The following is a 15914-nucleotide window of genomic DNA, read 5'->3' as shown; positions in this document are numbered from 1 at the left end:
TAATTTTAGTGTTGTGGTCTTATCGTGTCCATTTTTATCGGTGTTTTTTTTAAAGTTCACAAAGAAATTAATCAATAAAGACACAATGTAGAAATAAGTGTAAGTTTCATCAAGAAGTTGTACCTTACCTTGTGATTGCCAGTGAAACTGCTCTTCTGCTGAACTATAAAAAAGAGAATACACAGGTGTAATGCACTGACTGAAACCAAGGACCCTAGACTATAAGACACAGAGGTGCGTTAGAGTAGTAACGTACTATGGGCTCCATGTTGTGTCTTATTTTTATTTATTTATTTATTTATTTATTTATTTATTTATTTATTTATTTATTTATTTTATTTTTACTGAGAAAAGAGATTCTGTTCTGATGCAATCTTAACTTTAATCCATTTGATGTATATCTCTTTTGAATCACAGGTACTCGTGTGTTATAAATGGACACTCTTCTGTAATTTTCAGAGAATAGTTTTGTTTTGTTTTTTTTACAAAGCCCAACCTATTATACTCATCCCTTACAACAGCTTCTACATGGATGCAGGTGTACCCAATTTTAGTTATTTTAAAATATGAGGCTGACTAGTTTCATGTAGACTTTGTCAGGTCGTCTGGGAAAGATATAACCTCCTTTTTCATTATAAAGAAGATACACTAAATCTATACCTTCTTCCAGACATTATCACATGAGCAGTTCCTGTCAGTTGATTACTAGTTTAAATTAAATAATTTAAAAATTGTAACACTTTACCACCAATTGGATATACAGTTCCCAAATTCTCCCTTTACAAATACATTTTATAAGATGACCTAGGTAGGAAGGGCAGTCCTTACACAGGATATGCCAAAGATACTGCACAGATTTCATCTATGGAGGCAACATAGGTAACTTTTGAACAATTTATTAAGTAGATAAATAAATTTAAAATTTCTAAACATGCATAACTCTTTCATTATATATGCAAATACTTTCTACATGCCCCCTTTTTATATGTCAATAATTGGTAAGAAATCTAGATGCCAATTACTGACAGGTATCATTTTGAGAATGATTTTCTACACTTATTTCACTAAAGCCTCTACTCTGATCAAGCAGCTTCTATGAATAGCTCATCAGTTGCACAACAGCAAGTGGATTTTAGACCTTTAATCTGTACTTCAGAGATGGCTTCTGAATACATTTACAGAGGAACAAGGAAAAGGGAATTCTGGTATAAAGTGTTCAAAAAAGCTATGATTGATATACACGAACACAAGGATAGTCCTTTAAGGGACATGTGACTTTTACAGGGTATCTTGCTCCTCAACCCATCCACTTTAGCAAACTGGGAAATGTGTTCACAATGGTGAAAACTATAGACAGAACTGATACGTGAAATGGTAACTTTACAAATTCAATCCAACGCAACTTTTTCTTGTATCAAAAAGGTATGTGCTATATAGTGGTAATAGAGAACTACAAAGTTTCACACTTAAAACAGAAATGTAATCCTAAAGTCAATATTTTAAGAATTGCATGCATGGTCAGTTAGTAAGTGGCATTTTAAATGGGAATAAAAAATGCTTTCATATTTATAGTAGGTTGAATGGTGCCCCTCACCCCCAAAAGATAGGATCACATTAAATCTCTAGAAACTGTGTGCAGCTACTTATTGGAAGAAACATTTTTGTAGATGTAATTAAGTTAAAGGTCTTCAGATGAGATCATCTGAACTGTCCTTCTAAGAAACAGAAATGGAGAAAGACAGAGAAGAGAAGGTTATAGGAAAGTGGAAACAGAAATTGGAGTCCTGCATGTATAAGCCAATAAATGCCTGGAGCCATCAAAGAATTTCTAGAGCCACCAGAGCCTGGAAGAAATAAGAAATGATCCCCTCCCTTCCCCCCGAACCTTCATAGGGAACACAGCCCTGCTGACACCTTGATCTTGAACTTCCGGACTCCAACACTGTGAGAGACTACATTTTTTGTTTTGTTTTAAGCCACTCCGCTGTGGTAATTTGTTATGGCAGCCCCAGGAAACTGATAACAGTATTTTTCTGATACACTACAAATGCTCTCCTTACACCCTCCAGGATTTACAACTATCTCTCAGCTGCTACATCCCTTTGGCCAGTATAGCCCTTCTCTAAGTACTTACTGTATACCTTGGCTCCGCTAATTCCTGTCAACCACAATGCTCTTTTGATAGAAGGCGAATAAAGGGTCATAGGTGTTAAATGTCTTGACCACACAGATCCTAAGGAGCTCAACAACGACTTAAACTAACCTGTCCCACTCCACAGCTCCTATTCCTCGCTCACAATAAAAAGTCATGGAGGGGAACACCCTCAGGTGACTTCCCACCTGAAGCAGTAAGAGGAAGTCGATGGAGGCCCTCGCTACTCCCCTCCTCACAGGCACACTGTAGAGCACACATCACACCCCCGTGCACACAGATGGGACCATGTAAAGCCTATGGCAGGAAGTGACAAGTGCCACTTCCTGCCCCAGGCACGGAAGGGCAGGCATGCAATCCTCATGCTCTCTTTCTGTCCTAACCCCCCTGCGATGGGTCCCTGAGTAGGAGGGAGGAAGATTTCTGCCAGCCCCGAGAAGACACAGCATGAGCGAGAAATAAAGCCCTGTTGTGTGAAAACTCTGGAGCTGGAGGGAGGTTTGTTTCTGTAGAATAAATGTCACACTGAGGAATACAGAAATGTGTCAGTATTTGAGGTTGTAAGGTGTTTCTTGCTTCTCTGCCTTCCATTTCCACAGCGTTGCGTGGGGAGGAAATGTCTGGGGTCACTCTCACACAAATAAGGTGGTGTGACAGCTTTTACTCACCCTGTGAGATGTATCTGCTCATCTACAATAATGGGCGATTTTATGTGTATGGCTACGCCTCCCAGTTTTATATAATATTTACTTTTTGCTCATCTCTTTCAAAAGTGTTTCGATCTTATGATGCAACAGAAACAAGAAGAGACGTTTTGTACTGCAGTTGAAAGAATACCATTCTCAGGGAATATGATGAACAATCCTCTCAAAGCAGAGGAACCTTCCTTTTGGACAGATAAAGAGCATTAATCATTTAAAAGGTTTCCTGATTCCTTTAGCACAGTTAAAATGCATTAAAAGTATGACTGATCACAGAAAATAGAAGTCCCAAGAGAAACTTGGTTTAGATTTTATTTCCACTAAGTGCACACTTTACTTGCTCTGTTAGGGGATTTTATGCAATTGTATATCTTATACACTTGATTCCTTCTTTTAAAACTGCTTTTGGGCAGATGCTTTTTTTAAAAAAGCAAACAAACTATTTATTCATCCAATAAACACAGATTATGCCTATATCCCACACATTCTTATTTCAGCTGTTTAGGAATTACTCATGGTGAACTTTCTTCCAATTATATCGTTCAACTTAGTATAATATAAAAGTTATTTCTGAAGCAGTTGTAACTCCCATGCATGTTAAATTTTAGAAAATAAAGTTTCCTTTACCACCAAAATGCTGTTTCTTGAAATACAAGTAATCTGTAAAGAATTAAATTTAATAAAATAGAGATGTAATTTAGAGTAGTCAGTATGTATTTAAACATAACTATGTACAAGTTCCAGAGCCCAATTATTATGAGCAAAATAACAAAGACTACCTAACATTTAACTTTTAAACATATAGATAAATATGTATATAAATCAGTAGTGCTAGGAAACAGTTTTTAAAACAATATATTAAAAGCACAAATCCTGGGGCACCTGGGTGGCTCAGTTGGTTAAACATCTGTCTTCAGCTCAGGTCATAATCCTGGGGTACTGAGACTGAGCCCCATTTCGGGCTCCCCGCTCAATAGGGAGTCTGCTTCTCCCTCTCCCTCTGCCTCTCTCCCCCACTCGTGCTCTCTCACTTGCTCTCTCTCTCAGTAAATAAATAAAATATTGATTTTTTAAAAGCACAAATCCCAATAGGTAACACTTAGATAGTTCTCACTTTAAACCAGACAATATTCTAACTGATTTATAGTTAACTTTCATGAAAACAGCTTTGAGATAGGTACTGTTTTCCCATTTTACAGATAATGAAACTGAGGTAAAATGTTCAAGAACTTCCTGGAGGTCCCACCTCCAGCAAACAGTGGAGGCAGGATTATGACCCTGCGTATCCTGTTCTAGAGGCTGCATTCCACACATGTGGTGACATAAAAATTAAACTCCTATGTGATAAAAACAAAACCATAAACACAAAACCATAAACCAAGTTGAAAAAACAAGCCATGTCCTGGGAGAAGATATTTGCAAGGCATATAACTTAAAAGGGTTAGCTTCTGGAACATTAAAATAACTCCTACAAATCATTTTAAGATAAAGATTAAAAGGTCAAATAGAAAAGAGGTCAATGAATATATATATCGCTGATGCACAGAAGAAAAAAAAATCAAGAATGGATGGTCACTGAACATACTAAAAGATACTCAAAATCTATCAGCCATTGAAAGAATATAAACTAAACACAAGGCAGTTCTTTATATTCCACAGGCTGTCAAACAACTAGGAAGTCTGACAGTATTTTGTGTTGGAGAGGAGGTGGGGAAATAAGAAACTCTCATACATTGTACATGAAAGAGTAAAGCAGAGACTTGGGTGAGCAATGAGGCAAAATTTGGTAATGTTTTATATGCAGATGCCCAATCACTCAGTAATTTTGCTTGTAGGCAGAGCTTCTAGGGAAACCTGCACACCTATGCTCGGGACACCTGGACAAGACTGTTCATGCCCACGTGTTAGCAGTAGCAAGACCGTGGCAACAACCTACGAGATCAGTAATAGGGAATGGACAAATATAATAATGTGATTGCGTACATATATATGGGGTCGACACTATTCAGCAGTTAAAATAAATTAGCCAAATACATAATGTATCAACATAGGTAGTTCTCAAAAGCAAAATATAGAGTGGAAAATGCAAATTTCACATATGTATTGCCCGATCCCAATTATGTGAATTTTAAAAACACTGACTAAACAATATTATGTATATGTACACATATGTATTCACACATGTATATACACACAGAGGTTACTTTTTAGTTTAAACTAGTTTTACATCTATCTATCTATCTATCAATCTATCTACCTACCTACCTATCAAGGGAAATCATATAAACATAGATTAAAAGTTACACCAAAATTCATGATGGTGGTAGCCTCTGAGGAAGAAAGAGAGAAGTGCCTGAGAAGGAGTAAAAAGGGAATTTCTCTTTTATCCTTAATGTTTTACTTCATGAAAAATGAAGGAAAATGTTAACATTAATTTAGGAATGCCTTAGGTACTTGGAATAAAAAAAATCATGATTCTTACATTTAGAAACATGTTTAGTTAAATGCTTAGGTAAATCCTTATAACTCAGTTCCACATAAATCCCCACCACTGTTAGAATCACTCATAGTTGGAATTCAAATAATGCAAAAAAAATCTGAAATACGTAAGTCCAAATAATAGAGGGAAATAATGGATTTAGAGCTATAATTGCTCTTGTCTCCATTTTCTCAGTGATAAAAGTGACATGATCACTTTTGCTGCTTTGATATAAGCTTAAACATTTCAAGTGAGCCACCAATAACTTCCAAGTTCTGCGGGCATGATGCTGGGGAAAAACTAGTTTATACCGAAGAATAACCTCTGAGATCCTTGAGCAGTGATTTTCACCCTTATTATTTCCAGCATGATAGTCTCCTTATCCTCCTCCAGGCTACTTCTAATAAATAAATAAATAAATATATGAAAGTTCGGGGAGTTTGCTTAACGTCAGGAAAAGACACAAAGCCACGCAGTACCAGAGCAACTCTGTCTGTCATGAACCAGCACAAATATCTTTTCTCATTTTCCTTTTCAGCTTTCTGATGCCCAGAGCATCAGTCCCTACACTGTAGCATGTGGTGTATTATTCTTCACAAGATGATTCAAAATGAAATAAAGGTAAGGAACTACGAAGGATTTTTTGGTGTTGTTAGTTTGCTTTCAAGTTAAGCAATGTACCTAAAACAGAAGCCAGAGAAACTAGCGTGAAGTAAATGGCATCAGAACTAATATTTGATTGGTCAAAAGTCCCGATTACTGTGGAAATGTAACATATTTGGTAAGAATGCTGAGAAGGGATTGCCCGTGTTGCTGGGCTGCCCTCTTAGCTCAGTGCACTGTACCCAGACCAAATTTGTTAGGATTGGTGAGTAACTCTGCCTCCCCCAGAGCTTCCTGAGCAACTGATTTCCCTTCAGTCTACTGCCTTGTGGTCTCTAGATGTATCCGTGGTATAGTCCCAAATGAATGTCCTATTCTCTCTGCCATGCCACTGGCGTGTTTCTTTCTTTCTTAGATCCTACATCCTCTTTCTACTTTACCTATTCTCATTAGAAATATAATTTTACAGCTCTTATAAAAATGTCTATAGGGCTGTGACGGATAGCCAGAGGACCACAGAGCTCCCAAACCAGGAGAGTTCAATACATTAGTTTGTATCAAGTGATTTATTTATCAGGGGATCAGGGCCTGGCAGGTCTTGAGCAAATATGGAATTGTACATATTGCTAGAATGGCTTTTATGGCTTGTAGGTTATGACTTACTCTGTTTTATCCTTTGGAGTCACTGCAGTCCTGTCGTGGGAGGGTGAGGATGGGGGGCAGACATGGAGAAATGAGAACAGAGGACACTAAGACAATACCCAGGCATGGTGGTGTCTGTGCCGAGGCTGTTGGTCACAGCCAGTCCTGGAGCGAATGGAAACAAAGTCATCACACACCCTTGGCGAGTGCTCACGGTGGCTCTGGGTATACGGAACAGAGAATGCAGCGTCAGCTCCTTGGGACTCTAGTCCGGTAGGGATGTGGGAAACCAGCACTCAAAGCTGGGAGAACCATCGCGTGAAAAAGTGTGCTCGAGACCATACTGCGCACAGGTGTGTAGGGCTTGGAGCATGGAACTTAATCTCTTTAAGCCTCAGTTTCTCCATTTATAAAATGGTGATTTATTAGAATTTCCCATAGAGATCTTATGAAAACTCATGTATGTAAAACCCACGGAATAGTGTGGGAGTATAGAAGGCATTAAAAAAAAAAAAAGTAAGCTCTCATTATCACATGTAGAGCAGAAGGCTCAGAGTATAGCCAGGTCAGAATTGAAAGTTTGATAGGTCTACCACATGAAATTCAACTTGTCCATGCTGGGGACCAATAAATACCATTACACCAGTAATGTGATAAGCTGTGCACAATTTAAATTGTCCACCTTTTCTTTTCTCTACACTAACATTGTAAAGAAAAAGAGGCAGTCTGTGATTTCCACAGAAAGATGATTCACTTTTAAACCGTAAGTTTGCCCATCAGTCCTGCACAGAATGCCTCTCTCTGCAGGCACCTGCTACTGTTCTCGCCGCAGTAAACAAACCAAACCAAACCAAACCAAAACAAAACAAAAGAAAACAAAACCTTAAAGTCTATTTGTTATTTTCAAAACCCTGGAAGAAAATAAGTCAGACCCAAATTGCTATTATTAATTTCTTTTTAGTTTGAGGCAGGGGAAATTCATATTCCTAAGTTAATTTTGCTGGGGTTGGTGACTGACAAATTATCTAAACAACTAGGAGCGGTTCCCATGCCGTAGCCTGGATACACACGGTCGCAATGTTTATCACAGGGTCCTGCGACAATGCCAGGCTTGTGCACTGGCCAGTGGGGAACTAATGTGACTAACACTGGGGAACTAACGTGAATTCTGTTTTGTTTTAATTCCCTCAAAAATACATACTCCAGTTTCTAGCAACCACAAAGAATTAGCCCTCGGCTCAACACCCTAAACGCGCTATCTACACAAAGTCAAGCTCTTACCATGGGAAAGACATAATTTCAAGTTTCTCTTCTTTGAACGCTTTTCTACTTTGGAGTAAACTGTAGTTATATTACAAGAGACAGATTGTGTATGAAATTCTATATCAGAAGAAAGAACAATTGGTAAATTATAAACTAGAAAATTCTCATGTTATATGTTTCCCCTCTGTAGTTTTCTGGGAGATTTCTCATGCATGAGCTAGGTAGTTTTTTTTTTTTTTTTTTTTTTAAGATTTTATTCATTTATTTGACAGAGAGACACAGCGAGAGAGGGAACACGAGCTGGGAGAGCAGGAGAGGGAGAAGCAGGCTTCCTGCGGAGCAGGGAGCCCGATGCGGGGCTCGATCCCAGGACCCTGGGATCATGACCTGAGCCGAAGGCAGACGCTTAACGACTGAGCCACCCAGGCGCCCCGAGCTAGGTAGTTTTTTAAATGCTAGCACATCAGAATTTTACAGGAGTTGAAGCAAAATTCCGGGAATGCCAGCCACGTTAGACAATAAAGTTATTGTAATATTTTTGTCTGTGAGCATTCCATAAACCGGGATGTAGTAAGTTGCAACTGCGGATGACCAGGAACACTATTAATTAAATAACTCTGAGACCTTGTAATATTTGGAAATGTCTTCCAAACTACCGGAAACTGAATCGTTTACACAGTTTATATGCTAAGTGTCTACTACTGCATTATACATTGTTATATTAGTAGTCTCCTTAGTGTTCCTCACAACTCATGGCTCCATCTTTGGTGAATCCGAAGGCTTCACTCACGGATCTTGAGAGTGAATAGAGAGCTTAAGTGCATTTTGCAGTTCGATCATTAATAACTGATTTCTTAGGCAGGAGAAGAGAAGAAGAATGGGTTTGTTTGCTGACAGAGGTGGTATGTATATGAATGTTCTCAGATGTTCCAAATTTTAGTCTTTTGCATACAGTCTCCCAGAATTCTCTCTGTTGTTAGGGTCCTCTCAGTGAAGGGAGCTCCTCAGCGTTGGGGGCATCTCTGGACAAAAGGAGGGGTCAAGTTTATGTTTTCCTAGCTTCTTGGGATCATGTGTGAGATTCTGTGTGTGGGGGTGTCCCTCACTCCTTTGTTCCTCTAAAACGCACTGATTTGGGGCACCTAGGTGGTTCAGTCGGTTAAGCATCTGCCTTCAGCCCAGGTCATGATCCTGGGGTCCTGGGATCGAGCCCCACGTTGGGCTCCCTGCTCAGCGGGGAGCCTGTTTCTCCCTCTCCTTCTGCCTGCCCCTACCACTCTTTGTGCTCCGCCCCCTGTCAAATAAATAAAATCTTTGAAAATATAAAAAAATAAAATGCACTGATTTGCTCCAGCTTTTCTTTCACCTGTTCTTGGTTCGTAAGTGTGTTGTCTATTACAGATATGTCAAACCCTGAGTATTGAGTTTGACTGAAAGTGATATGATTTTATTAATATAAGTGGAGCTAACACCTCTTAGGTATTTAATGGAAATTTATGCAAATAACCATTGCCTGTTTCACAGAAAAGAGAAGTCTGAATCTTTTGTTTTCTGTCTTCGAGTAGCAACAGATGATTTGTAAAAATAAGTTTCAATTTCCGTGTCCTTATGGAGCAGAAATCATGTAATGTTCGTGAATAACTCTCACAGTATTATAGATCTTTACTTCCTTATGAGGAGCAATGGTTTTTAAAACCATTTGAAGGTTCAATTCAAATGTTCAATGGGTACACAAATGTTGATAGTTTATTCATAAATGCCCCAAACTAGAAACACCAAATGTTCTGCAACAGGTGAATGGTTAAACAAGCAAATACATACATACCAAGGAGAAGAATGTAGCGATAAAAAGAAATGGATTATTGATAGATGTATTAAACAGCAGTTTGGAGGGATCTCAAGGGAATTACGCTGAGTGAAAAAGATAAATAACATTCTTTTTTAAAAAAGATTTTATTTATTTGAGAGTGAGCATGGGAAGGGGGCAGTGTTAGAGGAAGAAGCAGACTCCCTGCCGAGCAGGGAGCCCGATGCGGGACTCGATCCCGGGACTCCAGGATCATGACCTGAGCCAAAGGCAGTCACTTAACCAACTGAGCCACCCGTGCCCTGATAAATAACATTCTTGAAATAACAAAATTATAGAACTAGAGAATAGATCAGTGGCTGCCAGGGCTCCGGGATGGAGGATGAGTGTGGGTGTGACCACAAAGGAGTAAGAGGAAGTCTTATGGTGCTGGAATCATCCTGCATCTTATTGTGGTAGTGGTTACACAAAGCTCCTATGTGATAAGACTGCATTGAACTAAACACATACACACGCGCGCCGGAATGCAGCTAATTAAAACGGGGGAAATCCCAGATTGTACCAATGTCAGTTTTCCTGGTTGTGACATTGTGTTACATAGTTACCCCACTGACGTTGCCATTGATGGAACTGGGAGAAGTTACAGGATATGTCTCTGTGTGTTTTATTTTGTGACTGCCCATGAATCTATAATCATTTCAAAATCAAAAGGTTAAAAAAATAGTGGGGTAGGGTTTGGTCTGCTTTCTTTTCTTTTCCCTGAACTGTTTTCTCTACATGCAATATGCCATTCATTTATTCCCATATAATAATTAAACTAGGATTCAAAGAACATTGGGAAGAGTGGAGTAAAGGGAACGGAAGGAAGGAACAAACACAGAAGGAAGAAATAAGAAAAAAAAAAAAAAGAAACCATTGTGAACTTCTGATTATCCTTTTTGTTCTTCATTCTTGGTAGGCAGAACTCAAGCGACTCTGCCCTGGGCTCTTTTCTGCTTTGTTCTGTGAATGAAGGTATTATCCCTGGAGCATAATATACCAATCATATTGCCCACTGCCGATCAGATGCAAGGGATCGTGCTGCTTCTGAATGAAAATTCATCCATTATAGCTAAGCTCCCTACTCATCAGGACCCTGTATTTGCTTCCATTGCCATATGTTTTTGGGAGAAAATTAAAAATGGTATTTTGGCTTACAGAACTAGAGCAAAATACAAGTCTGAATGCATTCTACATGAGTCCAAGAGGCCTCACATGATACAATTCATTGGCTCTCCGGAAGCATATTCATTAAAGTTAGGCTTGCACCTGGCAGACACGCTCCTGCTTCTCCTGCTAATTCACGGGGGAGGGGGGCACCCCAGTGCCAGTCTGCTTCCGCATCCCCCTACCCACTACTGAAAATTGGTTTCCTTGGTTACTTCTGTCTGTTGCTTTCCATATTTATGGTGGTAGGGGAAAAAAATCATATATTAAGAGTTACCTTCTTTCCAGCACTTACTACCTGATGCTTGAAACTGAAAAGCTGGATCAGCCGCCCCACCTTCTCTCCCTATCTTCTGGTCACAGGGCCCCTTTATTTGTCCTGAGTCTTCCTTTTAAGAAAGAATGAGGATTTGAATGTGAGAGCTCACCAAACAATTGTACTGCCTGCTAAACGGATAAAACCATTTAAAAATCCATGAATTGAAAGATCTATTAATGTTCTTAAGATATTTAAAGCGTATCTTCCCCCAAATCATTTTTGAGATCCTTAGCATCTACCTATCCCTTCCCCATCATAAATGTGCCTCGAAACCCACTCCCTTTATGGTTGCTATAGTTGGAGCTTTTTGTGTTCTCTTTGCTGGTGCTATAAAGAGCTCTCTGCCTAAGGGCAGATGTAGCTTCCCATCGACAAGGATTCTCTCCTTGATCAGACTTCAGTTAGGCTCCTGTGAACTCTCTTTTTGACTACCTCCAGTCATGGGCACTCACTACCCTCCTGGCAGAGTCTAGTTCTAGCAAGAATCCTGTCGAGTCAGGTTAACCAGAATCCCCCACGCTTGATGTCTGACCACCCTCCATATCTGATTGGTTCTCTACCCTCTACCATCCCCCAGGTGATGTCCGCTCACCTGGCTTGCTTGCCTTCAGCATGAATCTTGTTAAGTCAGTTAGGCAGTTAGGCAGAATCCCTCCCACCCCCAACCTGCTCCTGATGGTTCCTCTGAGTAACTTTCCATCCACTGACCCCCACCCTGCTCCTTGCCTTTAAATTTCTATTTTTTCCTTGTAGTATTCGGAGTCAGGTGCTATCTTTCTCCCCTACTGCAAACCCCACTGTAGCATCCCCTCCCCCCCCAACACCGTGCCTTGAATACAGTCTGCCATATTGTTCTTTCACAAATACCACTGAGTAACTTCTTCATTACCATCACAGACTCCCCACAGCCCGAGGGGAACATGCAAAGTCACATCCCTCTGTAACCTCTGTCTCCTCCTAGGTGCTGAGATAACATTATCAGGGTGGGCTTCATGGGAGTAAGACCTTGCGGTTGTCCCAAATTACAACTGTCCCACGCTCAGAGAGCCCCCTGTCTTTGAACTTGTGTTTTGCAGGGGGAACATTGGAACATGCGCATGAGTGGAGTGGACATGCATAATGTGTGTGTCGTTCTATTCTGGGCTGTCTCATTCACAGAACGCTTGCAAGGCCCTATCAGACCCATGATGTGTTGTGGGAGCTAAGTAAGACTCAAGGCGAGTCCAGGTAAGCATGGATGTTTCTGACTGAGTAAGCAGGAGTGCTGACTGCCCCCAAAGGCCATGCTTACCCTTGGAACCAGAACTTGCTTTGAAGTAAGAAGGCGATGATGTTCTAAGAACCATGAACAGTCATTGAACCCTATCACATCCTTTCTTACTCATGTTACTCTCCTATGTCTGCCAACTATTTATGCTAAAAATGATGACCTAGGAGGAAAGGAAAAGATAGGGCAACCCACAGTTCTATTTCCTTTCAGTCCTTCCTTACTCTTCAGTAAGACAATGTTGGTAGAATTGTGCATATTGAAAAGTGGAAAAAAAAACCCATGGAAATTTGGGCACTGTTTCCACTGGTCTGCTAAGAACGAAGTACATATGCACGTGTGGGCTATGAAATATGAATTGTATCATTTCAGTGATTCTGCATACAAATTCAGCACTCCTGTATTTGCATTTAAATCTGGCATTGCGCAGTACAAAGATAAAAGGTAAAATCTGTGCCAACAGTTTAAAATTTTAATTTTTCTTTACTTAGAATGACATTACATAGTAAATTAAACACATCATGACAAGGAGAGAGAGAGCGAGCGAGCGAGCGTGGGAGCTCATGGGAGAAGGGAAAAAGCTTTAGTATCTTTTTAGTACTTTAATGGCATTCCACACCCTGAGGTCTCATTCTGCACTGATTGTTGCCCATTATATAACTGGCTCTAAACATGAGCTACCGCAGACTGCTGTTGTGGGGATTAAATGAGAATACACATGAAGGTCCTAGGCACAAACAGAGTATCAACCAGTCCTTCTCCCTCTCTCCTCCAATTCACTCCACGCAACCACTTCTCTCCTATTCTATGCCTGTAGTCTTTTCTTGCTCCTATCAATTATCCACCATGTATTGTGCAAGACTGTTAAATCACAGATCTGTACCTCTGAAACAAATAATGCAATATATGTTAAGAAAAAAAAAAAAAGAAGAAGATAGCAGGAGGGGAAGAATGAAGGGGGGGAATCGGAGGGGGAGATGAACCAAGAGAGACGATGGGCTCTGAAAAACAAACTGAGGGTTCTAGAGGGGAGGGGGGTGGGAGGACGGTTAGCCTGGTGATGGGTATTAAAGAGGGCACGTATTGAAAGGAGCACTGGGTGTTATACGCAAACAATGAATCGTGGAACACTACATCAAAAACTAATGGTGTAATGTATGGTGATTAACATAACATAATAATAAAAAAATAAAATAAATAAATAGACACCAAGAAACAAACAAACAAACAAAATTATCCACCATGTCACTGACATCAACATCCTAAAGCAGAAAGCTGATCACGGGAAGCCCTAGTTTAAAAGCCTTCGGTGGTGCTTGCTTCGGCAGCACATATACTAAAAGCCTTCAGTGGTTTCCCATTGCCTGGGAGATCAAATCCAGGCTCCTTTGCAGAACCTGCTTGGTCTGTGAGGACTCCCCTGACCCACTCTGAGGACCCAGCCTCAGCCACCTGCTTTAGACGTCCAGGCTGACTGAGGCTCTGCATCGTCTGAGACCCCAGAGCAGCCTTATCACTCGTCAAAACACACTATAATGATGTGTTTATTTTTTAATAAAGATTTTATTTATTTGAGAGAAAGAGAGAGAGAGAATTGAGGGGAGGGGCAGAGGGAGAAGCAGACTCCCCACTGAGCAGGGAGCCCCATGTGGGACTCGATCCCAGGACCTCCGGGATCAGGGCCTGAGCTGAAGGCAGATGCATAACCGACTGAGCCACCCAGGCTCCCCCAATGACTTGTTTTTAATACTTTGTTAGACTGTGAGCTCCTTGAGGATAAGAAACCAAACAGTATCCATCTCTGTATTCCACAGTATAAAGCTCATTGCCTAGCATTCATCAAACATTCGTTCATATATGAAGATCAGCACAGTTAGTGCAAGCTAAGACTTTGACTCATATTCGAAGTGTCCTTTTATTTGTTTCACTGAATTTTCTCTTCTTTAGAATTGCATTGTGACAAAGAGGGACTAAAACTCTTTTATTATACTTCTATCATAAAACATCAGTGGAATAAAGTAATCTACCAAGTGAGTGTTTTGATTTGTACAACCTTGATTAGAATAAAAACAATCACTAATCAGCTGCTAAGCTATCAGTTACCCTATATATGAAATTATCAAAGCACATATTATTTAATGGTGCACCATGGCAAATCTTTTTATAAAAGCAATGAAGCTTTAATTATATTTTTATATACCTAAATTTACAGATTACCATTTTTTCCCCTAAGTTTAGTATACATTTGGATTCAAGAGAAGGCCACAGGGGGCAAAACTATTTCTCTGTGGGGGTGGGGAAAATCTATCATTTCCAAGTAGCACTACATCTTACACCACTATATAATAATCTCTTTTTTTAATTGTTAAATTCTGTTCATCCTATGGACTTGAACAAACTAATTTTCCTCTTTTTAATTAAGCCTATGATCATATTTCATTCACTCAAGCTTCCTGTTAAATGAAACACTGTTTTCACTTGTAAACGTTCTATGATGTGTTCCTAGTGGTTTCTAATTGGGGACAATTACACACAGATAAATCAGAACTCATCAGTGGCAGTTATTAGCATGTCCTTATTCTACTTCTGAGGCCTACATGTTGGTTTAAGGCAATAGGGCAAATCAGGACTCCAGAGGGAGCCTTGATGGAGAAGCTCAGGAAATTCATAGGCAGTGAGGACATCCTTCATCTCTAATTTGTTGGTTTAATCTGGCTAGAGAGGAACTGACAAAATCTGCATCATGTAATGTGCTTAATGGTCTAGATGAAATGAGTTGGTGGTGTTGGTTTAGCTCCTACTAGACCAATTTCTAAGTCATATGAGCCCCTGATAAATCACTTTTATGAGCCCTTCTTGCAGAAAATGCAACATAGAAACTAGATGTAGGCATTTTGTATAGATTTTTCTAAAAGCCTTAAAAAAGTGAAATGATGTGGGGCATCTGGTGGCTCAGTCAGTTAAGCGTCCAACTCTTGGTTTCGGCTCCAGTTATGATCTTGGGGTTGTGAGATTGAGCCCTGTGCTCAGCGTGGAGTCTGTTCGGGGTTCTTTCCCTCTTCCTCTCCCTCCCCTTGCTCATGTGTGCACTCTCTCTCTCCCTCTCTCCCTCTCTCAAATGAATGAATGAATGAATGAATGAATGAATAAATAAATAAAATCTTTTAAAAAAAGTGAAATGATGAGAGTCCAGAAAGTGGGTTATCACCCCCTTGCACAGGTCATTATAAATGCAGAGGAAAATTACACCCAATCAGAGTTGATTTTCTTCATTTTTTTTTCCTATTCAGAAAGAAAGAACCAAAAAAACAAATGTAATTTTTTTATATTTGTAACTGGTGGTGTTTATCTGCATATTCACTACTGGAAAGTAAAGTGACTATTTTTTTTTTTTACTGTTATGAGTTAATATAAAACATACAAAAAGAAGTAAAATATTGGAATGGAGGATAAAATATAATGAACCAATTCCTCC

At 39.7% G+C, this 15914-nt stretch overlaps 1 protein-coding gene across 3 annotated transcripts in view; it reads right to left on the bottom strand.

Moving 5' to 3' along the window:
• Nucleotides 1–15914, bottom strand: part of CTNND2 (catenin delta 2) — an 894910-nt gene that overhangs the window by 405142 nt on the left and 473854 nt on the right. For all 3 annotated transcript variants that reach the window (XM_064596859.1, XM_045863465.2, XM_045863474.2), the window contains exon 4: nucleotides 129–163. In XM_064596859.1, the coding sequence (XP_064452929.1) occupies nucleotides 129–163 (35 nt within the window). The remainder of the gene's footprint in view (nucleotides 1–128; nucleotides 164–15914) is intronic.

Source organism: Mirounga angustirostris, unplaced genomic scaffold, assembly GCF_029215605.1.
Source record: "Mirounga angustirostris isolate CCGP_5_RB_7025 unplaced genomic scaffold, mMirAng1.0.hap1 SCAF_7, whole genome shotgun sequence".
NCBI classification, from domain to species: Eukaryota; Metazoa; Chordata; class Mammalia; order Carnivora; family Phocidae; genus Mirounga; species Mirounga angustirostris.
The sequence above is the reverse complement of the archived record's forward strand: the minus strand, read 5'-3'. Positions and strand labels throughout refer to the sequence as shown.